The 27,121-nt window shown below is 44.5% G+C and overlaps 3 protein-coding genes across 3 annotated transcripts; 1 reads left to right on the plus strand and 2 right to left on the minus strand.

The window, feature by feature from the left end:
* Positions 1–3,022: 3,022 nt before the first annotated feature.
* On the minus strand, positions 3,023–3,979 carry LOC137142815 (olfactory receptor 6F1-like). Its single transcript, XM_067532282.1, has one exon. It carries the CDS (start codon positions 3,977–3,979, stop codon positions 3,023–3,025), a length of 957 nt encoding a protein of 318 aa, XP_067388383.1.
* Positions 3,980–10,936: 6,957 nt separating this feature from the next.
* On the minus strand, positions 10,937–11,866 carry LOC137142816 (olfactory receptor 6F1-like). The gene has a single exon (XM_067532283.1). It carries the CDS (start codon positions 11,864–11,866, stop codon positions 10,937–10,939), a length of 930 nt encoding a protein of 309 aa, XP_067388384.1.
* A 12,941-nt stretch (positions 11,867–24,807) lies between these two features.
* On the plus strand, positions 24,808–25,788 carry LOC137142817 (olfactory receptor 226-like). The gene has a single exon (XM_067532284.1). It carries the CDS (start codon positions 24,808–24,810, stop codon positions 25,786–25,788), a length of 981 nt encoding a protein of 326 aa, XP_067388385.1.
* The last annotated feature ends 1,333 nt before the right edge of the window (positions 25,789–27,121 follow it).

Consider the following 27,121-nt stretch of genomic DNA (forward strand, 5'->3'; position numbering starts at 1 on the left):
GGACAAGATCCCGAAGTTCACCCTCTGTAACGAGCCACCACTAACATTGGGCTGGGTCAGCCCTTGTGCCTTGCTCTGTAGGGAGTAAGAATGAACGCATTGAGGGTTGGGTTATCACAGGATTTAGGTACCCAATCTCAGCAACAGGCAATGAAAAAGGCATGTCTTTAGGCTCATATTTTCAAAACAGCCCAAGAAACTAGACACCTTAATAGCAAATGATTTCATCTCCCTTTGAAGCTCTTACTCAGAATTTATAATTGCCACAAGATCGCGACATGGCTAGCTAGACTTAAACTTCACTAATACATGGAGACAGGGTAGGGAATGGGAAAACAAAGCAAATACATTGTCTGTGAAGGCAATAAATAGGTGTTGAGAGAAAGGAGGAGACAAATTGTCGTATTTTTCAGTTGAATTGTTTATTTGCCAGTAAGGAAGTTTTGGTCAACTTAACATTATTCATGATTTAAAACACAAACTTTCCTGAATTGTTTCAACCAGAAAAGAGAGATTGGGCTAAATTCACAACAAAGCATGACGAAGAGGCGTCCCTCTGCTGCTGCTTTTCTTATAACTTTAGTCCTTGGTTCAATCACTGTCCTTGCATGCGGGAGATGCTGGTTCCCTTCTCCTCTCTGCCTCTGGGGGGGCAGAGATTTGAAGTGAGGTCTCCCATCTCTGAGGAAAGAGCCTCAATCTCTGGGCTATAAAGTATTCTGGAGCATTGAAGCTGTTCCAAATTGTATAAATAATTAAATCAAATACTCAATGGACCACAGATTGCAAGTGACCAATGGGGTCCCCTAACACCGAGCTGTTGTGTAATTTTACTCAACCTTTCCAGCTCAAGGACTGGTCAAGTATTTGATATGAAGTGGGATAGCTTCAACAAGCTGAGCTTTAGAAAATCCCACTCCCGTGTTCCCTATGGATGGGTGGTTAGGGCCCTCAGTTGGGATGTCAATGTTTCGGTCCCTGCTCTCTACCCAGGAGGTAGAAAGAGGAATTGAACCCAGATCTTCCAGAACACCAGTAAGTTATACCGGGCTAATCGTCAGATGAGGGGGCAACACCTCCTCTTTTTGACAGCTTGGTCAACCAAGTCCCATTGGCTTCTGCTCCGAGTTCTGTAGGCACTTCTGGAAATGCCACGTGCAGCTTCCATTTCGTGAGGAAAAATGCTGCAGTTTGTTACCTAGGGCAACACCCATGGTGCTCTCTCAGGCAGCTTGGCTTTGTTCTTCCTTATTTTGTTGTTCGCTGTAAGGTACGCCTGAGAAGAGTGTGACTTGTGATTTGTGTGTGTGAAACAATGGGGGCTGGGATTTTCAAAAGCGCCTAAGGGAGATAGGCACCCAACTTGCATTGAAATGAAGTTTTCACTCAGTCAGTGGGAGTTTTACATGGAGTAAGATCTGAATAAAAGCTGAGTGCAAACCAAAGGATTTAAGCATTAAAAAGTGCATAGGGTATGCATCTTGCTCACGAGGGCTTATCAGTCAAGGAAGAAACCAACATCTATCGTCCAGCACAGCTGATCTCAAACAGTGTCAATGGGCCAGGTTTTTAAAGGTGACAAGGCACAGATATGTACTGAGACGTGTCCAGATCCCATAGATTTCGAAGGGAGTTACATGCCTGGATGCTTTTGAAAATCCCAGTAGGCATCTGAACTAGAGTTACGAACTGACCAGTCAATCACACACCTCATTTGGAACCGGAAGCACTCAATCAGGCAGCCACAGAAACAAGCAAACAAAAAAGCAAATAGTGCACGGTGCTGCATTAAACGTAAACCACTAAAAAGAATAAAAAGGAAAGCAGCATTTTTCTTCTGAAGAATAAAGTTTCAAAGCTGTATTAAGTTAACGTCCAGGTTTGTGGACTTTTGAAAAAACAAACCATAACGTTTTGTTCAGAGTTAGGGACAACCGCCATTCCCGACGTGTTCGTAACTCTGAGGTGCTGCTGGATCTGGATCATTAGGTGCCTAAATACCTTTATAAATCCGGGCCTATGGGACTCTCGCTTCTGTTCTGGAGAGAGAAACATTTGGAAAACCAAGAGCTGAGGAGACTGAAGAGCTGAAGGGAATGTCTCTCCCACAAAGTGGAACAGAGATGATAAGTTGGAAGACCTCTGGTCTATAAGTTAGAAGGTTTAGAGGGAGCAAAGCCGGATTATATCTGAGAAAACTTTACAGGGAGTAAAACAAAGAATTGAAGGAGAATATTTAAAGGCTGAGTCTAAGGGAGATCAGTTTGATGTGGTCTTACATTTTCAATGAAGCTTAAAGGAGTTAGGCACCCAAATCCCATTGGCTGTCAACTAACTCCCTTAGGCTCCTTGAAAAAAATCACTGGAACTCAGCCCCGGGGAGTTCTCTGGGTTGGCGTAGAGAAGCCCGGCTCACAGTCCAGCCAGGCCCAGCCAGAGCGCCACCCAGCCCATCTGCTGCGGAACCCATTTTTGTCTTTCTCCCTCTGTCTCGTTGTCAGTCCTAGGTGAGGGCCATAGAGCTGCCCTGACGCCTCTTGGCCCATCCTCCTCTTCTTGCAGACCCACGCTGAGTTCACATGTTCTGCCTGCTGGACTTGCCTGTGGGCAGGTGTCAACGTTTCAGTCAGTAACCCAGGCAGAGGTGAGGGGTCTGTGACAGGAGTGTGTGTGTGGGGGGGGGGGGGGGGGGCGAGGTTCTGCAGCCTGCGATGTACGGGAGGTCAGACAAGATGATCGTGATGGTGCCTTGTGACCTTAAACTCTAAGAGACGTGACACCGCTCCCCCTCACATCTCCAGCTCAGCGTGGAGCAGAGCAGGGAATTGAACGTACGTTCCAAGCTAGTGGCTTAGCTGCTGGCACATTCTTCATATTGTATTAAGTCATATAGGCATAGGGCATTCAAATCCCTTCAGCAGCTTTGACAAAGCTTGGGTTTTGGGCTATTTACTTCAGTGAGGCTACTTGCGTGTATAAAGCACAAAAGGATTCAGCAATCCAGACAGGCCAGAGGCCCCCGTCAGGCACTTAGCCACCCCACGGGATATGGACTGATGAGTTTTCTCAAGGCCTCTTTGACCTCCTTGTTCCTCAGGCTGTATATAATGGGATTGATCATTGGGGTCACCACTGTGTACAGCACGGAGAAGGCCTTGTTTAAGGCTGGCCACTGGTTGGCTGTGGGAGCCGCGTAGACAACCATCAGCGTGCCATAGAACATGGACACCACAATGAGGTGGGAGGAACAGGTGGAGAAGGCTTTTTGCTTCCCTGTGGCAGAAGGGATCTTCAGGATGGTGGAGATGATTTTGTAGTAGGACAGTAGGGTTAGAAAGAAGGGGGAGAAGGACACAAGGGAGGCTATGATGAACGCCGGAATCCTAACAGGACGGGTGTCCCCACAGGAGAGTTTAAGGATGGGCGTCAGGTCACAGAAGAAATGGTCAATCTCATTGGAAGCACAGAAAGATAGCCTAGAAACCATGGGCACGGTGACCACCACTGAGAGGAACCCGATGACCCAGGACCCCACTGCCAGCCGAAAGCAAAGCTGGGAGCTCATGACAGAGGCATAACGCAGTGGTTTGCAGATGGCCAAGTAACGGTCATAGGACATGGCGGAAAGCAGGAAGCACTCGGCAACTGCCAGAGAGCCGAAGACATAGAACTGCAGGAGGCAAGCAGAGAAGGAAACCTCTTCTCGCAAAACCAGGAGGGTTTTCAGCATCTTGGGGGCGATGGCAGTAGTGTAGCAGACTTCCAGAGCAGAGAGGTTGCCCAGGAAAAAGTACATGGGGTTGTGCAGATTGTGGTTATATGACACTGTTACCATGACCAGGATATTCCCAATGAGTGTCACTATGTAGATAGCCAGGAACACCATGAATACAGGGATCTTCAGCTCACGAAGGTCCCCAAATCCCAGGAGGATGAACTCTGTGATGATCGTTTGGTTTTCCCCTTGTACGCCAGGCATGTCTTGCTCGAGAGAAAAAGAAACCGAGGAGAACATTGTTAGCTCTGATAACAGTTCTTTAATAATAATAATTATTGTTATTTATTTATTATTTAATTGTATTATCAGAAGACATAAAAGCATCAGTACTGGACCAGGATCCCATTTTACTAGATGCTGTGCAAACATCGAACTAAAAGGCAGTTTCTACCCCAAGGAGTTTACAGTCTAAGACTAGAGACAACAGATGGAGAAAGAAAGACAAGGGAGTATAAGGAAACAGAGAAGTTGTATTCTTAGATTCCAAGGTCAGAAGAGACCATTGTATTAGTAGGCTGCATTCGTAGGAGCATTGCCAGCAGAAGGAGGGAAGTGATTATTCCCCTCTATTCAACATTGGTGAGGCCACATTTGGAGTATTGTGTCCAGTTTCGGGCCCCCCACTACAGGAAGGATGTGGACAAGTTGGAGAGAGTCCAGTGCAGGGCAACAAAAATGATGAGGGGGCTGGAGCACCTGACTTATGAGGAGAGGCTGAAGGAACTAGACTTACTTAGTCTGCAGAAGAGAAGAATGAGGGGGGATTTGATAGCAGCCTTCAACTACCTGAAAAGGGGTTCCAGGGAGGATGGAGCTAGGCTGTTCTCGGTGGTAGTTGATGACAGAACAAGGAGCAATGGTCTCACGTTGCAGTGGGGGAGATCAAGTTTGGATATTAGGAAAATCTTTTTCACTAGGCAGGTGGTGAAGCACTGGAATGGGTTACCTAGGGAGGTGGTGGAATCTCCATCCTTAGAGGTGTTTAAGCTGCGGCTTGACAAAGCCCTGGCTACGATGGTTTAGTTGGGGTTGGTCCTGCTTTGAGCAGAGGGATTGGGCTAGATACCTCCTGAGGTCCCTTCCAGCCCTAACCTTCTATGATTCATGATTGTGATCATCCTGTCTGTTCTCCTGTATAACACAGGCCAGAGAACTTCCACAAGACAATTCCTAGAGCAGTTCTTTTGGGGAAAAAAATTCCAACCTTGATTTAAAAATTGCCAATGATGGATAAGCCACCGCGACCCTTGATCAGTTGTTGCAAGGGTTAATCACTCTCATTATTAAAAAATTTACAACATTATTTCCAGTTTGACCTTGTCTAGCTTCAGCTTCCAGTCAGACCTTTCTCAGCTAGACCAGAAAGCCCATTATTAAATATTTATTTCCCATGTAGACACTTATAGGGTGTAATCAAGTCACCCCTTATCCTATTCTTTGTTATGCTAAATAGGTTGAGCTCCTTGTGTCGTTCAATATAAAATATGTTTTCTAATCCTTTAATCATTCTCATGGCCTTTCTCTGAACCCTCTCCAATTTATCAACATCCTTCTTGATCTGTGGACAGCAGCACTGGACGCCGTATTCCAGCAGTGGCCACATACAGAGGTAAAATGACCTCTCTACTCCTTCTGGAGATTCCCCTGTTTATGCATCCTAGGATTGCGTTAGATCTTTTGGCCACAGCGTTGCACTGGGAGCTCATGGTCAGGTGATAGGCAGTGGTCTCTGCTCGCCGACAGCCTCACCCTTGTCGAGTTTTTTGTAGGGATCCTGCTAAGGGAAGGTTTTGAGGAGGGATTTGAGGGGGATCATGAAGTACCTTTGTGAGACGGCATTGGAGAAAGCATGAAGATGCCTGTTTTATGAATTGTTAGTAAAGCTGGTCAGATGTTTTTTTTCCCTGCAACATTTTTGAACTTCCATTGAAAAACTGAAAACAGGATTTCCAACCGAAACCCCAATTTTTTTTTTGGCCAAAACCTGAATATTTTCTGCTGAAAACTGCTAAAAACTTTTGACCAAAAGCGGATAGTTCTTGATTTTCAAATGAAAAATAAAGGGTCTTTTGTTGTTGTTGTTTTTTGGGGGGCGAGGGTTGTTAATTTAGAGAAGACATTTTCCTCTCTAATTCTTGTTTTGTCGAAACCAGTTTTCTGCAGAAAAAATGTTTTGATGTAAAATTTTTGACCAGTCCTAATTATTGGTGTTAACCATTAACATAGTGCCGTAGTAGCAACTTCAAAGTTAAAGGAGAATTAAATGTTGCACTTATTCCAGGGATTCATCCTCTTTGTTACTCGTGAAAAGTACAATATTTTCTCCCCCAGTATTTTCTCATTTGTTTTATTTGCTCGTTCATAGGATTAATGGTCATTTCCCTACATTATTCTTCATAAATAAGAGCTTTTCCTCCAGTAGAAAACTTAACTTTGCCCTTCAGTGTCACCAAGCCAAAAACACATAATTATGATGAAAGAATTTTAAGATTTGTGTGTCCATATTAGCTTAACCTGATTTGGAAATGTTTTCCCTTTTTTCACCCATCATAACGTCAAGTGTACAAAATAAGGAAACCTTGTTATAATTCATATTGACCAAACCTAAGAAATATTTTTATTTTAAATGAACTCCTTGATACTTAGTAAAAATATTGAACACATATATCATACATCCACTGGTTCTTTTTTAAGTGAAAAATGTGGTGGTAGACATGGTGAATGCAACCCTGCATTGATAATATCTGCATACGAGTGCATACAATATTTTTTGACATGTTGGAAATTGTTTGACCAAAATTTTTCCCACTTAGAATGTGGTTTAGCAGAATTTGAAAGGATTTTATTTTGACTTGACATTTCAAGATGAAAGAAAAATTTAATTTTGATCGAAAATGTCATTTTTTCCCATAAAAAATTACAGAACTGTTTGTTCTACAAACAATTCAAATATTTCAATATTTTGTCCCAATTTGGGATGAAAAACAATGTTGAAATAGCAGAATTTCCTACGGGTTGCAAATTCCATTTTCTGATCAGCTCCACGAATTCTGCAAACATGCTGACGTATAGATAGGCTTTGGAGAATTACATTTTTATCAGTAAATAGGGGTAGACGTCAATGTCACAGTGCACATACAAATTGGCGAGAGATCTTTCCATCTATAGTAATTGAAATTTATAGATAGGCAAAGTAAAAACAAACTTGCAATAACTTCAAAAACGTCAGCAGAATGGTGAGCATTTGCGCCAGCTGAAGATGTGGAATGCATGTGAACGGATGCTCCCAATAATACGTGTCAGGGCTCCCCTGCCCTGTCCTCTCTCAGTTCCCAGACACAGTTCGCTGGAAAGCAACAATCCAGAGTCCAATCTGCTGGCACTCTGCACTTGGGGGTTACACTGACAAACTTAAAACCAGAACCGTATCTCCAACCCCTGCACACCAGTCAGGCGTATTTCTTTCTATGCTGATAGACCTCCTGTCCCCCACCTACTCATCATTCTACATGCCCACAGAACTCCTTCTTTCCCTGACTCTGGCTCCATACGCCAAAGAAACCCCCTCCTCCTCCACTTTCTTCTTGATAGCCTTAATTATACCTGTAGGCCACCCCACCCCCCAGTTACATCTCTTCCAATATATGGTTATGTTCCATTTTGGGGGGTCTGAGGGCTTTGTTACAACCCCTTTTGTACTCCATGGGAGGGCAGAGAGTGGTGTCACATCTTGGCCATAGGCAGTTTATGGCCCTATGTTTATGGGGTTTTTTTAATACCTCCCTCGCTTTCCCAGCCGGTTGCTTGGCTTTGCTTTGACATCTGTCTTGAAAAGGAGTCAGCTTTGTGCATTCATATATCGCACCTTCACTGCACCTTGAAACATTTGAACTGCATGCCTTATCTTTCCCAGTAATAAAGAGAACCCATCTACTTGCGGACAAGAGGAATACTGCGTCTTTTGTTCTTTGCTAACGTGTGTCTCAGAAACTTTAGCTTTCAGGCAGGTCCAGAACCCCATCTCAGGCAGATACAGAGGCCTAGATACTTATAAGAACTTACATTATATAGTTATACCCTAACAGTAAGCAGTAGACATGTTTTTAATTGTTATAAAAAATCTTAGGGGCTCATTTTCAAGTCCATAGCTACTTAAAACTCCCGTTGCATTCAGTGGAAACTTGTGCTCATTAAGACTGTGGAGTCAAACTCATCCAAATTCAGCATGCACAGAATGGCAAGCCTTTCTGTGCAAGAGATGGCGACAACACAGTTTAACACGAAAAGGAAAATCTTTGAAATGCTGCCAGTCACCATGCAAAGCGCTGAGACCTATGCCTATCTGATTCCTATCGCAATCAAGACAAGAAGTGCTTTAGGAGACAAATTCCCAAGTGCCTAAATTACTTTTGAAAATCGGACTTAAAGTCCTTACTGAAATGGGACTAAAATCGACCTGCAATAGCTATTCCAGAATACCTCCCCATGTGGACTCTGTATTCCAGAATAATTACTCTGTTTACAAAGCAGAGTAATTTATCCAGACTCAAATCACTTTTATTCTGAATACAGTGCCCACACAGGGGAGTTTCAGAATAGCTATATTAGTCCAGAATAGCTGTGCCTGTCAATTGCAATGGACTTAGGTTCCTGGGGTCACTTATGTGCTTTTGACAATTTTACCTAAGAGCTGGTTAAAAAAAAAAATTAAAAAGATTTTCCTAAAAAAAAAAATTCTGACGTTGTCTTCATGTCACTCATTTTTTCCTATTTTCATTTTTTTTACTGTTTTTTTAAAATATATATATATTTCTTTCTATATAATTTTGCATGTTTTCATTTGGTTTTTTTTGTTTCATTTCCCAGTGGCAAAATAATTTCAATTTCGCTAAAAGGCCATTTTCCCCTAAGGAAAAAGAAATGTCTTCAAAAATTTGACCAGCTCTACTATGGGCTTCAAAGGAGTTATTCCAGATTTCTAGGTCTCTTATGTGGGCGCGGAGTCCAGCTCTTTGGTTTCCTTGCTCCTTAATAATAAAAATAGAATTTCAATTGAAAAACCCCCATAGTCTATTTTCTGTACATTCATTGCATAAGCCAGCTGTACAGAGACAACCAGTATATGGCAATTGGTATGGTATGGTATGACCGAATAGAATAGAAAACAAGGTGGTTTACGCTTAACTAAAAATGATCATATTGTACCTTGAAAAATGCTGGGTCCAGAATGCATCGTTTTAACTCTTCTTTTCAGAAATTCAGCAGTCTGAGTTGTCTTAGGTGGATCTAACACTTCTCACTGTTTTCTCGGTGTGTATAAAGTTATTTCAACAAATGGCTTCCTGCATTCTGCAGTGGTTTCATACTATGGAACGGGACACAGTCAAGAATATCAGATAAAGAATTGCCTTTATCTGCAGGCAGTAACCAAACTGAAGACTGTGGCCAGGTCCCATTTAGCTGTTTTGTTTTATTAATGATTATCCCTCAGGGAATTTCTAGCAGCAGCCTGATGTCTGGGCGGTGTAAACAACATCGATCCGCTGCGTCGAAATTCAATTCCCACCTGGGAATATGGAACTTTCACATGATAGACCAAAGCTCTGATGGATGAAGATGGAGGATGCTCTACACCTACTGGTCCAGAAGCTTCATGTAACCCAGGGAAGACGGTATATGGAGTATTGTGTCCAGTTTTGGGCCCCCAACTACAGGAATGATGTGGACAAATTGGAGAGAGTCTAGCAGAGGGCAATGAAAATGATGAGGGGGCTGGAGCACAAGACTTATGAGGAGAGGCTGAGGGAACTAGGCTTATTTAGTCTGCAGAAGAGAAGAGTGAGGGGGGATTTGATAGCAGCCTTCAACTACCTGAAGGGAGGTTCCAGGGAGGATGGAGCTAGGCTGTTCTCAGTGGTGGCAGATGACAGAACTAGGAGCAACGGTCTCAAGTTGCAGTGGGGGAGGTCTAGGTTGGACATTAGGAAAAGCTCTTTCCCTAGGAGGGTGGTGAAGCACTGGAATGGGTTACCTAGGGAGGTGGGAGAATCTCCATCCTTTGTTGTTTTCAAGGTCTGGCTTGACAAAGCCCTGGCTGGGATGGTTCAGTCGGGGTTCGTCCTGCTTTGAGCAGGGGGTTGGACTAGATACCTCCTGAGCTCCCTTCCAACCCCCGTCTTCTATGAATCGATGATTCAATGCTATCCTAGCTCCACAGCAAGCTCAGGACTGAGCATAAAAGCCACAGAAGCAGCAAGTGAGAGCAGAAGAGGGAGAACTGCTGGACCTGCCCGTGCCAGGTACTGACATAGGTGCTGCAGGAAAGTGGCCTAAGCCCCTCTCTGTCTTTAATGGACCTATTCTCCAGCCCCCCTGACAGGTACGGAAGTGCTACAATGTTTGATTCCCTCAACACACCTCGCACACTCCAACAAATGACTCTCCCAAAATAGGGGCTACCTCATCCAGTGCACAAAATGCTCCAGTGACAATCACGTGGGTGAAACCAACCACTCGGCTCTTGGAGGAATTTGAAGTTAAGTGTAGACCAGGCCTTAGTCACTGGATTTGGACTCAGTTTGCTCAGTTGGCCTAACTGTACATTTTTGTTATTATCAATGAGACAGTTTTTTCATCTGTTTGTGTGTGTCCGGCGAGATGGACGTTTTGCCAGCATTTACTGACAAATATCTAATCCTATTTTCCTTCAACGCCTTCCAAAGTCTTCTCCAAATTTGCAGAGAGTCGAATCAAGGTTTCCAGAACATAAACAGACTCATGACAATGCTTGTGGAGAGACGTCAAAAGTGTTCCAGTACTAAGGGTCACAAGCAAATATCCAGGGAAAATGGAGAAATATAGCAGAGCAGACTAGTTTAGACACACAAACCATAACAGCCTGATCCTTATTTAAAGTAAGGCCCCTTTGTATGAATCCAGCAGTGTAAAGGGGCCTGTTTACACTGCCAACAGGGTCCAAAGTTATCTTATTGCAGATGAGAATCAGGCCCGTGTAACACAGTTTCCAAATACAGGGCCAAATTCTGCATTATTATTAATTATGATTATATATTTGAGAAAAAAATGAATTTATTATTATTATTTTGATGGCTCACTGACTGCCTAAATCAGTGACAGCCAAGCCATTGGACACTAGGGTCACCTCCCACTACTAAATGCCTTTCTCAAGATTTCTTTAATGTCTTTGTTCCTTAGCGTGTATATGAAAGGGTTGAGCAACGGAGTCACAATGCCGTTCAAAAGGGTGACCATTTTGTTCATTTCTAGCGATTTCTCTTTGGAAGGCTTGACGTACAGAAAGATGGAGCAGCCGTACCACACAATCACGAGGGTGAAGTGGGCCGAGCAAGTGGAAAAGGCCTTTTGCCAGCCTTGGCGAGATGGGATTCTCAGGATGGTGGAGATGATGTTAATGTAGGAGACCAGGATGACCGCACAGGAGCCCAGGACGACAATAAAGCAGATAGTAATATACACCATCTCAACGAGGCGCGTATCTGTGCAGGACAGCTCTATCCAAGAATCCACGTCACAGAAGAAGTGGTTGATGACGGCACGGTCACAGAAGGACAACCCAGTGATCAGAAAGGCCAGGACAGAAATAGTCAGGAAGCTACTTGTCCATGAACCAAGAGCCAGCTGAAGGGACAAGGTGCTGTTCATGATGGAGCTATAGCGCAATGGGTGGCAGATGGCCAGATAGCGATCATAGGCCATGACGGCCAGGAGGAGATATTCAGTGCAGCCTAGGGAGAACATAAAGTACATCTGCAGGAGACAGCTGTGGAAGGAGATGCTTTTGCTTTGGGACATAAGGATGGCAAGGGTTTTGGGGATGAAGGCCGTGGTGAACCAGATATCCAGGAAGGAGAGATTGCAGAGGAAGAAGTACATGGGGGTGTGCAGGTGGCGATGGGTCCCCACTACGGATATGATGGTGATGTTTCCCATCAACGTCAGGAGGTACATGACCAAGAAAATCAGGAAGAGCGCGATCTGCAGATACCACGAGTCAGGGAACCCCAGCAGAATAAATTCCACCACATCGCTTTGGTTTCCCTTTGCCATCGGGAGCTTTACCTGCCAAAACACAAGACACCACACAGGGAAGACAAAGAGAGACACAGGTTAGAAGCAACTCATTGCTGATAGACAATGAATTGAGCAGCCATATATACACAATAGATACATATCATTATTAAAGCACAAAGGGGCCATATAGTCTGACCTCCTGCATGACACAGGCTGGATAATCCACTCACTAAAGCCCAGTAACTAACCAGAGCCTATCTTAACTGGACACCCCATCTCGCATGAAAGAGCTATATCCTACACTGTGCTGAACACAACGTATAGGAAGCAGTGCACATTCAGCTCTCAACAGGAGTGGTGCGTAGGTTGTCATCTCAGGGCAACAGACTTTCAACGGCAGGTTGGCATCTAACTCCCATAGGTTGCTTTGCAAATCCCAGACTTAGTTTTCACTCCAGCCACAGAGCCAGGAAACCTGGCCTAACTCACTTCCCAAAGCCAGACACAGAACCCAGGGTTTCTCGCACCCCTGAGACCATGGGACCTCTCTTCCCCTCGTAGAGCTGGGAATGGAACCCAGGAGTCCTGACTCTTAGCCTGCCAACCCAAGACCCCACTCCTCTCCCAGAGCTGGAAAGAGAAGCCAAGCCACTTGATACCTGGTTCCTTTCTCTGAGCTATTAGCTCACACTCCCCTCCCAGAGCCGGAAACAGCACCCATGAGTCCTGGCCCATATTTTCAAAAAAACCCACTTATTTGGGGTGCCCCAGTTATTTGGTGTCTGTCTCGGGACGTCTTGAAGGGCCTGGTCTCATGTGAGCCTCTTAGGCCCTGCCTGTAGCCACTAAAGGACAGTCCACTCTTGTTGTTGCTACTGCTACTGACAGCATATTTGACTTATACCTCCTCTGAACCATTGGTAACCAGGATGGTACCCCAGATTTCCAGACTCCATTCACCTCTGATTCTGGGCTTTCTCTATATTAAGGTTCCATTCATAACTAGTTTGTAAGGGAGCAATAATTGATGTTTTAATAAATGCTTAGCCAATTTGTATTGGGACCAGCCACTCCAAATACGTGATTTATGACCATTTCTAAAACTTTCTATTGATGGCTGATAACCTCTGGAAACATACACTGCTATGCCTTTGACATACGTATAATCTATTAAACATTTTTGATCGGTGTGGGAGAGTTCATTTTTCCCCGGGATTTTGAGGGCTAATATCAATGCTTATTTTCAAGCATTGCTTTACTATTTTTATTGATTTAAATCTTCCTAGTTGCACAAAATTATGGCTTGTTTTTTATTTCCATTTTAATCAATTAATTGTTCACAGCTGCAGTTAATTATGTGGGTCAGAAAACAGGGGTGTCAGACCGTGATTATTTAATGACAGTAGACGTTAAGATTCAAAATGTTGAAGGTTTATAAGCATTAATACTTCTTTTTAAATTAGCTGTTACCATCACGTCAAAATAAGCAAAGCAAATAACCTAAAATCAAACTCTAAAAAGTTCTCAGGCAGCATTTCCCTTCCTTTGGCTACCTGTGAATTTAGATTGTTGATGGAAATGTTTTTTGTCATTTTTTGTGTGTACAGTGAAATCGATGTTAATTGTCAGTTGCTGATAAAAATCTCATCATTCCAAGCCTTTTCTAAAGGACTTACAAAGGGAACCCTAATACAAAGTGTGGTCCCAATTTCTTCAGTTGAATGAGCGGCTCTGCAAACTGCACTGTTTTCAGGATGTTTTCACGTGTGCAACTGCTGTGAAGGTAGTCGATAATTCTGTTGGTGATACACTCGCTGGAATGGAATCCGGCCAGGGTCCTTTTGAACTGTGCTGTCTGCAGCGCTCTGTCTGTCCGTCTGTCTGTCTTTTCTGCTTTTTAATAAGTAAAAACTTATTTTTTTCTCTGAAATCATCATATGTGACTCAGAGTAAATATGGGGGAAGATTGTTTAATTTTGGAAGGTGGAGAGTGTCCCCGCATTGTTTGCAACTCTACAATTATTCTGCAAGACATCAAGAAGGTGAAACTGACCAGAAACTGACTATAAATAGAAGTAAAATTGTAGGCTGGAGGGAGAGCACAGTGCAGAAGCACAGGGCTGCAGTCTCAAAGGAGCTGCAGGGAATCATTAACCCACATCCATTCATTTTCAGTGAGATTTGTGCACCTGACTTCTTTGAAATCCATTGAAAAACCAAGCCAAAAAACCAGCACAAACAATGAAAAGCAAATCAGACGGCAAAATTCGCTCTGTTTAAGCAATCTAAACTAGTATGAATTTGACTGCTAGAAATAATGATAATAATAACAAAACATTCTGGTTTCATTTAAACCGGTGTAAATGTTAAGCGTTATGGGTAGATACCCAAAGAACTTTCAGAAGATACTTACTGTGTGGGTGGCAGTTCTGTAGATGCATCCTGAAATGGAAACATATTTGATATCACATGAAATGTAAATAAAACTGATCTCTTAGCAAGGAGAAAAACCAAGACAGATGTTGTTTTTTTAAAAATGGACAATAATGACAATGATTCTCTAACACACATTTTAAAAATGTTTCTAAGCTTGAAAATTCAGCCTGCCCTAATGAAGTCAACCATCAAATATCCTTAACAGATTATTATCATATTTTATTATATATTTATAATTAAAATGAACTATCTATATCTTATAGGCTTGCTTCTTTCTTTCTTTCTTTCTTTCTTTCTTTCACACTGTCATTTATTTATCTATCTGCAAACTGCCCTGTCTCCAGGATGATTTCACAAGTGTAAAGAAGGTCCCTCACCAAAAGCTCTTCAGCAAAGTGAGCTGTCATGGGATAAGAGGCTAGGTCTCTCCTGGATCAGTAACTGGTTAAAAGATAAAAAACAAAGGGTAGGAATAAATGGTCAGTTTTCAGAATGGAGAGACATACACGGTGTCCCCCAGGGTCTGCACTGGGACCCGTGCTTTTCCACATATTCATAAATTATCTTGGAAAAGGGGTAAACAGTGAGGTGGCAAAATTTGCAGAGGATACAAAACTACACACAATAGTAAAGCCCAAAGCAGAGTGCAAAGAGTTACAAAGGGATCTCACAAAACTGGGTGACTGGGCAATAAAATGGCAGATGAAATTCAATGTTAGTAAAATCAAAGTAATGCACATTAGAAAATATAATCCCAACTATACATATAAAATGATGGGTTTAAATTGGCTGTTACCACTCAAAAAAGAGATCTTGGAGTCACGGTGTATAGCTGTCTGAAAACATCCACTCAGCATGCAGCAGTGGTCAAAAAAAGTAACAGGATGTTGGAATAATTAGGAAAGGGAAAGATAATAAGACAGAAAATATCGTATTGCCTCCTTGTAAATTCATGGTACACCCACGTCTTGAATACTGCGTGCAGGTCTGGTCGCCCCATCTCAGAAAAGATATTTTGGAATTGGAAAAGGTACAGAAAAGGGCAACAGAAGTAATTAGGGGTTTGGAAAATCTTCCATCTGAGGATAGATTAATAAGACTAAGACTTTTCATCTTGAAAAAGAGACGACTAAGGGGGATATGATACAGGACTATAAAATCATGACTGGTGTGGAGAAAGTAAATAAGGAAGTGTTATTAACTCCTCATAAAATGAGTACAAGGTGTCACCAAAAGAAATTAGTAGGTAACAGGTTTAAAAGGAACAAAAGGAAATATTTCTTCACACAACACACAGTCAACCTGTGGCATCCTTGCCCGAGGATGCTGTGAAGGCAAAGACCATCACAGGGTTCAAAAAAGAACTAGATAAGTTCACAGACGGTAGGTCCATCAATGGCCATTAGCCAGGATGGGCAGGGATGCAAAACCATGCTCTGAAGCGTCCCTAGCCTCTGTTTGCCAGAAGCTGGGAGTGGGCGACAGGGGCTGGATCACTACCTGTTCTGTTCATTCCCTCTGAAGCATCTGGTGTTGGAAAACAGGATGCTGGGCTAGATGGACCACTGATCTGACCCTGTGTGGCTGTTCTTATGTTCTTAACTATGTCCTATATACTACTGTCTTCTTATGTGGTCTATTCAGGCAAAATAGGACTGTTCAACTCAGGGACGCTTATTTCATATGCTGAGAGGCCGCCGTGGGACATAATCTTCAGGGAAATCCACAGACTTTCTCAGAAACGAAAAGTAAATTGCTTAGGGGCCATTAAACAAAGAACTGAAGGGCTAGTCCTCAGAGAATCTAGCTTTTAACTCCCCCATGGCTGCGCGGGTTTTGTAAACTCACACACCTACCTTCATCGATTTCCTCTGCACTAAATTCTGAACAACCGCTGTATGTCAAATCTCCGTCGGTTATTCTTGGAGCTAGCCCCGAAAAAAGTGGGCTGAATAACGGAGCGCAGGGGCACACATTCTTTTGCCAGGCAAGAAATCACAGTAATACTTAGCTTTCATGGTGTGTTTTAAATCAGTAGCTCTCAAAGCACTTTACGAAGCACGTCGGGGTCACCAGCCCCATTTTGCTGAATGGGAAAATAAGGCACAGACAGAGGAAGATTTACGCTGGAATGGGTGAGAGGGGAATCAACTGCTTTGAGTGCAAGGGAGTTACTCCTCATTCACCCTGAGGTGAATGAGAGGTAATGAGAAGCGGTCGAAAACCAGAGTCTTTGTCCCTGGTCATCCACTCACTTAAACTGACTTTTCACAGGCAGAACTGCAGAGAATTCAGGAGAAGCAGAGTGAATCCTAACTCTGGTCAAACCACATGGGTCAGATCCTTACCTTGTGTAAATCCGCAAACCTCCATCGATTTGGGCTGAGCAATGCTCTCTGCCGGCTGCTGGGGATCTGACCTGAGCTGAAATCTAGAGGACACTGCATTTCATTCTTTACATTTGCTTTCTTAAAATAAGCTCCAAAAAGAGCCCTTCCTTTTCTGAAAGGTTTGTTGCCTTCACTCGACCGAGCGAGAAAGTGTTTTGCTCCCTTGAAACCCAGGAAAATAAAATCAAGCGCAAAGGATCCGTCATTCCCTCCTCACCCACCAGACATCCTCTGCCGGAGCAACCGCAGCCAGAAGTTGAGGTGTGCACTCACGCTTTGATCTTGCAGGCCATATTTCCAAAAGGGTTTAGGCACATAATGGTGCAGCTGGGAGCCTGGTGGGATTTTCCAAAGCACCTACATGGATGAGGTGCCTAATTCCCATTGGATGTTCCAGGGCTAGTCTTCTTAGGCACATCTGAAAATCCCGTTGAGGCCCAGCTCCTCGAAAGGATTTAGGTGCCTAACTCCCATGGATTTCCAATGTGTCTATATGCCTTTTGGGGCACCTACCTGACTTTGGAAACTTAGCCTTCCATGCATGGGCCTTATGAGTCTAGCTTCACTTTTCCTTCAATGGAGCAGGAGTATCTTTCCATGTAGGGATTGTTTACAGCTGTTTGCCATGAATGTACATGAACGAGAACAGCATGAAGAGAGAGATCTGCAAATATTGAGAGCCAGCCAACCCAAGCAGAACAAATTCCTTCACCCTGGCTCAGTTTCCCTTCTGGTTGGGTGCTCCATATGCGAAAACACATCAAACCTTCAAGGGAAGACGAAGAAACCCACAGGTGATGTTGTTAGATGCAACTCATTGCTGACAGACAACTAACTGAGCTCGGAGGAACAAGCTCGTCGTTTTTTTTGGCCACAGAATAGCTTAATTTCAAAAAGTGTGGCATAGCTGAAATCAAAATTTTCCACAGGAAAATGTCAGTTTTGACAAAATACCTCAATTTGCTGTTGGAAAATGAAAACTATGTATTTAACTAGGTTGGACATAAAAAAACCCCAAAGCAAAGCAAAGCAATTTTTCTCTTTCCTAGCTCAAACTGAAACACAATATTTTATTTTCAAATAAGGATTTGATTTTTTAATAGACATACTGACATCGACTGACATTAAAATGATTTGTTTCAATGTCTTTTTAAGTTAAAATGTCAATTAATGCCAAATATTTTTAATTACGGATTGACATTGAAAGGACGTATTTCATTCTGAAGTGCTGGAACTGATCAAAAATGTTCTGGCAGAACAGTTCCACGGGAACATGTTAAATCTGATTTAAAAATTGTCAGTGATGGAAAATCCACCACAGCGCGTGGTAAGTTGTTCCAGTGGTTAATTACGCCGACTCTTAAAAATTCACATCTTATTTCTCATCTGAATTTGTCTAGCTTCAACTTCCAGCCATTGGGTCATGTTAGACTTTTCTCTGCTACACTGAAGAGCCCATTATGAAATATTTGTTCCTTCTGTAGGTACTTATAGACTGAGATCAAGTCACCCTGTCACCCTCTCCTTGTTAAGCTAAATAGATTGAATTCCTTAAGACTCTCACTACAAGACACGGTTTCTAATTTCTTGTGGCTCTTTTCTGAACTCTCTTCAATTTCTCAACCTCTGTCTTCAGTTGTGCACCCCGACAACTCAGTTCAGAATTTTGGTCTGTAGGGAATTCTGAAATGTTCGTTTTTGTTCTGATTCAGAATAAAAGAAACAAAAAGTACATTTTGGAAATTCCTGTAGAACAGCTATTCTGGGTTATGGCCTGCTCTAGTTTTGGTCAGAATGAAGTGTTTTGACATTTCTGAGGTTAATTTTTTTGGAACACCTGATTCCACAAAAATGCTGGGTACTTTGACTTCTCATCCTGCTTCAGCATGCAAAGAAATGTTAAGGCACTGGAATTTCCTGTGTGATCGAATTTCCATTTTCCAAGAAGCTCTCATTATGGGTGGGATTTTCAAAGATTCCAAAGGGAGTTAAGAGAAAAAATTCCATTGAATCTCGCTTGCGCTCCTTTGGTAAACCTCACCTACATCTTCTATGATGCAGTGAGGACATAACTAAGGACCAGATTTGATCCCGTGGACGTACAGGTCCAAATCCCAAATACGCGTGATTAACAGATCAGATTGGGAAATAAAACATTATGTCTCCAAAAAGGTTTGAATGATTTTGTGGAAATTATTGATTATCCTGTAAAATAGGAGCCGCTTATCTGCAGGGGGCTGTGAGTGAATCGACTGAGAACTGGGTGGTTCACACAGCAGGGCCAGTGCAAGACGGGCTTCAGGAGTGAGGGATTGGGGTGACACATCAGTATACCAGTCCAGATTGCAGAGAGGAACATCACAAACCCCCAGGTCCTTTTCTGCAGAACTGCTGCCTAGCCACTCGGTCCCCAGTCAGTAGCTGTGCATGGGATTCTTCCGTCCTAAGTGCAGGACTCTGCACTTGTCCTTGTTGAAACTCATGAGTTTTTGGGTTTTTTTGCCCAATCCTCCAGTTTGTGTAGGTCACTCTGTATCCTATCCCTACCCTCCAGGGTATCTACCACTCCCCCCAGCTTAGTGTCGTCCGCAAACTTGCTGAGGGTGCAATCTACCCCATCTCCCGGATCATTAATGAAGATGTTGAACAAAACCTGACCCAGCACCGACCCCGGGGCACTCCGCTTGTGACCGGCTGCCAGCTAGACATGGAGCCATTGATCACTACTCGTTGAGCCCAATGATCTATCCAGTTCTCTATCCATGTTATAGTCCATTCATCCAAACCATATCTCCTTAACTTGCTGCTAAGAATACTGTGAGAGACAGTATCAAAAGCTTTGCTAAAGTCAAGGTATATCACATCCACCGCCTTCCCTACATCCACAGAACCAATCAGGTTCGTCAGACATGACTTGCCCTTGGTGAATCCATGCTGACTGCTCCTGATCACCTTCCTCTTTTCCAAGTGCCTTAAAATGGATTCCTTGAGGACGTACTCCATGAGTTTTCTGGGGACTGAATCTGTAGTTTCACAGATCCTCCTTCCTCTCTTTTTTGAAGCTGGGCACTATTTTTGCCTTTTTGCAATCATCTGGGGCCTCCCCCCAATCACTATGAGTTTTCAAAGCCAATGGCTCTGAAATCACCTCAGCCAACTCCCTCAGCACCCTCGGGTGCATTGCATCCGGCCCCATGGACTTATGTATGTCCAATCCTTCTAAATAGTCTTGGACCCGTTCCTTCAGCACTGCGGGATGTTCGCCTTCTTCCCATTCTGTGCCACCCAGTGCAGTAATCTGGGAGCTGACCTTGTCTGTGAAGACAGAGGCAAAAAAGGCATTGAGTACCTCAGCTTTCTCCACATCCTCCGTCACTAGGTCGCCTCCTCCATTCTGTAAGGGGACCACACTTTCCCTGACCTCCTTCTTACTAACATACCTGTAGAAACCCTTCTTATTCCCCTTCATGTCCCTTACTAGCTGCAACTCCAATTGTGCTTTGGCCTTCCTGATTTCATTCCTGCATGTTCGAGCAGTATTTTTATAATCCTCCCTAGTCATCTGACCAAGCTTCCACTTCTTGTAAGCTTCTTTTTTGTGTTTCAGCTCCCCAAAGACTTCTTTGTTAAACCAAGCTGGTCGCCTACCATATTTGCTATTCTTTCTGCACATCGGGATGGTTTGTTCCTGTGCCCTCAATAATGTCTCTTTAAAATACAGCCAGCTCTCTTGGATTCCTTTCCCCCTCATATTAGTCTCCCAGGGAATCCTGCCCATCAGTTCCCTGAGGGAGTCAAAGTCCGCTTTTCTGAAGTCCATGGTCCATATCCTGCTGTTCTCCTTTATTCCTTTTGTCAGGATCCTGAACTCGACCATCTCATGGTCACTGCTGCCCAGGTTGCCACCCACTTCTACTTCCCCTACCAAATCTTCCCTGTCTGTGAGGAGAAGGTCAAGAGGAGCACGGATCCTCCACCACTTGCAGCAGGATGTTGTCCACAACATTTTCCCAACACTTCTCCAGTCTCACACTGGAGCTCTGAGCAGGCATCGAGCTCTCTTACACACAGTGCAACTCCTCCACCTTATCTCCCCTGCCTGTCCTTCCTGAACAGTTGATACCCATCCTCAACAGAGCTCAAGTTGTGTGAGTTACCCCACCAAGTCTCGGTTATTCCAGTCACGTCACAGTTCCTTCACGGCCAGGACTTCTAATTCCGCCTGCTTGTTTCCTCTTCGCTCCCTGTCCATAAGTTGTAAGTGGAGATATTTACACTAGCGAAGCATGCGGTGTCATTGACATCAGCGAAACTACATCAATTTACACCCTGCTGGGAATCTGATTGGCTCATTTCAGGGCAGGCGTTGCTCGGACATGAGGCTTTGACCCGTGATGGTTACCTCTGTCGCCAGGAAATGATACTTGAAGACAATACGGCGCCCACCTAGGAACTTATTCTGCACCGCAAAACAGGAGTTCCCACTAATCGTGAGGTTATAACTCTGATTCTCAGGATACCAGAAACACAAACTCCAGCCACTCGGGCTAAAGGAGAGTTGCCAGTCGATGACCTTGAAGTAGGGCCTATGACTAGGTCTGATTCCCTCGGTGTTGCACATACACACCATTGGTTCATTACATCTTTTTAAGACGTACGGTCAGGGTATCTAAAATGAATTGGAATTGAACTCCCGAGGGTGCTTGGTAAATCTCCTGACGTACAGGTTGGATTAGACCAATACACAGCCAGTTACCAGAACTGATGGCTGGGAGCTTGATCCACCACCTGAGATGTTCATAGAAGCCTAAGGAACCTTCCTAAACATATTTAAATTCATTGTGAGGTGGGAGCCCAATTCCAGTAGTGATGTTGTAGACATGTTGGTCCCAGGATATGAGGGAAGGAAGGACAGCGAGGTCATATCTTTTAGTGGGCCAACTTCTGTTGGGGGAGAGACATAAGTGTTGGATCTTACAGAAAGCTCTTCTTCAGACTAGTAGAAGTGTTCTGGGGAAGCTCACAATCTTGTCTTTCTTACCACCGGAAGTCAATTCAATAAAAGACATTACCTCACCCACCTTGTCAGATAGATAGATGGACAGATGGATAGATCACACACAAGCAATAACTTTAATAAATAGAATATGCTTCTGAGCAGAAAATATGAGCAGGCCATTCCGACAATATCCCTTTGCAGACTACCTTTAGAAATCTGGCCATGTTTTGCTGAAAATCCAGCTACCTTCACCTCAGTCTGTGCCCATAGAAATCATCACAAGTTCATCTGAATCCCAGGGAGACACACTGCAAGGCCTGTGGTGGACAGAATTACAAATGGGTCGCTCTGGAACATGATGATCGCAGATGTTTTTCTCAACATTGCAACAAAGAACGAGCAGACAGACTAAGGAACAAATAAGCTGTTTAGCAAATCACACCTGGGAGCATGTTTAGGGAGGCTGAAGCTTTAATCCCTAGAGGTTTCTTTGGAGTCAGGGATATAGTTATGTCTTCCAGCCAGAATCACTGCGGGAGACAGATCTGCAGCTGATGATACATTGCTTTGCGAAAACACTATTCAGCCGTTTGGTTTGTGTTTCTCCTGAGTGGAGAAAGGAGCAGAGCGGTAATTCGAAGACTATCCCACCTACATTGATGGCTACTCTTTACTTCCTCACGTTCCATCTTTGGACAGAGAAGAAAGCCATCTGTGGTGAATAAAGGATTCTCCAGCTTCAGACCTTGAATATTTAGGTAAACAAAATAGTGATGGTTATTTTAATGGATTCTAGAACAATGGGCTGGGATAAATAGGTAAAGAGCCCCATTGACATCCATGGACCTGTGCCAATTTGTACCCAAAGAGAAAAAGACCCAGTATTTCCAGTAGTGCTATGATATTTAAACCAGTTGAGGACTCTATACTATATTTTTGAACCTCCAGTTGAAGAAGTATTTTTTGTCCAAGTAGATTCTGCTATGATTTACATCAATGTCAGTACAGAGGAATCCCATTACCTGCCTAATAAATCAATCTACCCAGCCGATTTAACATTTAGACCGCTGTTCTAGGAATCCCATCTAGTTTCGTGATTTCAGTGCTGTTTAAACTGAAGCTGGGAGTTTCAAAGGGGATTTAGCCAATGGGAACTGGGAATTTCTCTCTCTTAGACTCATTTAAAGTCCCAATGCAGATAAATATCAAAACTGATTTGCATTCTATTGATTAGCAGTAGGTTGGGTTCTTCTCTCACATAGAAGCAAATTGCAACAGTGGATGACTCCTTATTTCTGCTGTTGAAACTCCTGTGGAATGCTTCTGAATTTAAACCAACATAACGCCTTTCCCTTCCGCAGAGTTACCTCGCGTTCACACTGAGAGAACAAACACAGCTATTGATTTCAGCACAGTTGCTTGTGATTTTGGCCAGTGACAATGTGCTGAGACTCAGACCCAATATAGCAAGGGCTAGTGAAAAACAGAGATGTGACAGACCAGGCGACTGAGCCCTTTCCGCCATCCACCCAAAAGGCAGACCATAAACACTAGCGGAGACTTGGCTGGGGGTCTGGATGGGTAAGAATCTCAGGAGTTAGCCCATTGACTTCGGTGTGAAGATGGCCCAAGTGACAATATTGCCAGTAAAGCTGGGATTTTCAAAGGGCCCTAAAAGAATTAGGATCCTGGTTTTCAGTGGGACTGGAGCACCTCACTCCCATAGGCTCATTGGAAAATCCCAGCCTAAGCGAGCACTAAGAATATAGTGACTAATAAGAAATGAGAATAAAGACTGGATAAACACTCAGTCAACATTCTCCAGTTTTGCTGGACTCTCTGCGCATTTCCTGATTGGCTGTTCATGCCAATATCTCCCTGTCCACACTGCTATTTTCAGCTGTGTAGAGTCATAGAATCATAGAAGATGAGGGTTGGAAGGGACCTCAGGAGGTATCTAGTCCAACCCCCCTGCTCAAAGCAGGACTAACCTCAGCTAAATCATCCCAGCCAGAGCTTTGTCAGGCCAGGCCTTAAAAATCTCTAAGGATGGAAATTCCACCACCTCCCTAGGTAACCCATTCCAGTGCTTCACCACCCTCCTAGGGAAAAAGCTTTTCCTAATATCGAACCTAGACCTCCCCCCCTGCAACTTGAGACCATTGCTCCTAGTTCTTTCATCTACCACCACTGAGAACAGCCTAGCTCCATCCTCCCTGTAACCCGCTTTCAGGTAGTTAAAGGCTGCTATCAAATCCCCCCTCATTCTTCTCTTTTGTAGACTAAACAAGCCTAGTTCCCTCAGTCTCTCCTCATAAGTCATGTGCTCCAGACCCCTCATCATTTTTGTTGGCCTCCCCAGGACTCTCTCCAACTTCTCCACATCCTTCCTGTAGTGGGGGGCCCAAAATTGGACACAATACTCCAACGTGGCCTCACCAGAGCCGAATAGAGGGGAATAATCACTTCCCTCGAGTCCTGCTGCCTTCCCAGTGGTGGAGCCTTTCCCCATCCCAGGAAAAGACTCCAGCAGCAGTGAAAGGCTCTGGTAGGGGGGGATGCATCCAGGAAAGGCTCTGGCAGCTCCCCACTGCTGCAGCATTTCCCCGCTGCCTCCCCTGTGCTGGTATCTTTCATTGACCTGAGCTGCTACACGCCGCAGCTAGGACACAGCTTGCATTGCACTGCAGCACATAGCTACACATACCCTATCCGCTCTTACCGGTGGTGTGTAGTGTGGACAGAGCCTCAGTTTCACGTCACACCTGGCCCCCTTAACATCTTTTCCCCTGCCCTGTCCTGCTCATTCCTCCTTCCCTTCTGTGCCTCCTGTCCCTTCCTTTTCTTCCATTTAGCTGATCCACCCCATAACGAATGAATGAACACTGAGCAAGGACACAAGGTATGGATGAGTAAACATGGAGTTAGGAATGGATGGATGGATGGATGAAGTAAGCACTGAGTAGCCCCTGAGTAAGATGTAGGTGAATAAGTAACATGAAATCGTATTTAGTGTGTGTCTGGGTTTTTTTGCGGGAGGTGGGGTGGTTTAATTCCCCCCCTCCCTGCCATACTCCCATATCCCTATTTAAGCTCTGCTCGGTCGTCTTTCCCAATTATTGTTTTGGCAGTGAGGAAAACAGACGGTGGAGATGAGAAAGGGAAACCACTCCTCACACACTGAATTCATCGTCTTGGGCTTCCCAGGGCTCCCAGAGCACCAGGGGCTACTCTTCGTGCTGTTCGTAACCGTCTACGTGCTGACCCTGATGGAAAACCTGGTCCTGATTGTGACCGTCAAGTTGAACTACCAGCTTCACACCCCCATGTATTTCTTCCTGGGCAACCTCTCCCTCTTGGAAATCGTCTATGTCTCGGTGACTGTTCCCAAACTGCTCTCCAACCTCTTGTTGGGGGAGAAGGCCATCTCTCTTGCGGGCTGCATGGCTCAGCTGTATTTCTTCTTGTCCCTGGCTTCCTCCGAGTGTTTCCTCTTGGCCACAATGGCCTACGACCGCTATTTAGCCATCTGCCATCCGCTGCGCTATCCCGCCCTCATGAATCACAGGGCATGCGCTGTGCTGAGCCTGGGCTCCTGGCTGAGCGGCTTCCTGGCTTCCTTCCCATCCATCGTGATGATCTCCAGGCTGCAGTTCTGCGATGGTAACACCATCCAGCACTTCTTCTGTGACCTCTCGCCCCTCCTGAGGCTGTCGTGCACAGATACCTCCACCATTGAGACGCTGGACTTCGTGGCGGCACTGTTCGTCCTCGTGACCTCCCTGCTGGTGACCGGAACCTCCTACATCTGCATCTTCTCCACCGTGGCCAGGATCTCGTCCAGAGCTGGGAAGCGTAAAGCTTTCTCCACCTCTGCCTCACACCTGGTGGTGGTCTCCATGTTCTACACCACCACCATGTTCATGTACGCCCGGCCGAGGACCATCGGCACCTTTGACCTCAACAATCTGGTGTCCGTGCTGTACACGGTGGTGGCCCCATTCCTGAACCCCATTATCTACAGCCTGAGGAACAGGGAGGTGAGGGAGATCTTGGGCAGAGCTCTCGGCAGCAAAGCCAACTCCTTGGTCTTCACCATTAGAGGCAAGTGGGGCTGGAGTCATAGAGTTTAAGACCAGAAGGGATCGCCAGGTTATTTAGTCTGATCTCCTGTATATCACAGGCCAGCAACACCATTCAGCACCGGCACGCGAAACACAATCACCAAAATTAGACCAAAGTATTACAGCCCAGGGGACACTCAACTCTGGGAGAATAGGTGGGACCAAAGTGCACTAACGCCCAAGGCACTTGCAATGGCAGGGAATAGATTCTATAAGAGATACCCAGATAGGATGGTGAAACCATACTAAACTGACCCCATTGATAATACTGTTGGGCCAGTCAGCGTTCCTCACAGAAGGGTGGGTAACTCCTACACTGATGGAAAAGGTAAAAGTATCGAAGGCTGGGGCTTTGCACAGGACACTAAGGGAATTAGGTGCCAAAATCCCACTGCATATTCATAGGAGTTGGGAGGCTAATTCCCTTGGGCAGTCTGGTGCCCAATTCGCATCGGTTTTCAGTGGAATTTGAACACCTAAATCATCGCTGAATCGGCGTTTTTCCAGCAGGGAACCCACAGGGGTCGGTTCTTGGCCTTGCGCTATTTAACATGTTAATTAATGAACCTAAAATCACCACTGATAATGTTGCAGATGACACAAAGATTGAGGGCAGGTCAATGACACGGAGCCCAAATTTTCTGACCTGCTTTCTCATCTACCTCATGTGTCCTCATCCCGTCTAGCCTCCTCTGTTCCTGTGTGTGTTTTTTTATTTAAACCCCTCCTAGGTATCTTTGTTCTGTCTTTTCTGTAACTTCCCACGGCTCCTACCTTCTCTCCTCCACTCAAGCTAATGTTGCTTTTCTAAGAATGCAGCTGCTTTTTTTAGCATGACCTTTGTGTGATCAAAATACTGCCATTAACCTTCAATATTCCTGCCTGGTGCGTACCTGCTACAGGACTTGTCATTCATGATGCAGCCGTTTTTCCACCATACAACCTAACGCTATCAGCCAGAAATCAGACATTCTAGGGACGGATCCCAAATTCCTACAGGGTGCAACAACCTCTGCTAATAAGGAGTGGAATCATAGAATCAGAGATGATGAGGGTTGGAAGGGACCTCAGGAGGTATCTAGTCCAACCCCTTGCTCAAAGCAGGACCAACCCCCACTAAATCATCCCAGCCAGGGATTTGTCAAGCCAGGCCTTAAAAACCTCTAAAGATGCAGATTCCACCACCTCCCTAGGTAACCCATTCCAGTGCTTCACCAGCCTCCTAGGGAAAAACTTTTTCCTAATGTCCAACCTAGACCTCCCCCACTGCAACTTGAGACCATTGCTCCTTGTTCTGTCATCTGCCACCACTGAGAACAGCCTAGCCCCATCCTCCCTGGAA

Source organism: Emydura macquarii, unplaced genomic scaffold (assembly GCF_026122565.2).
Source record: "Emydura macquarii macquarii isolate MOO-44397 ecotype Brisbane River unplaced genomic scaffold, CSIRO-AGI_Emac_v2 contig_3249, whole genome shotgun sequence".
Taxonomy (NCBI): domain Eukaryota; kingdom Metazoa; phylum Chordata; order Testudines; family Chelidae; genus Emydura; species Emydura macquarii.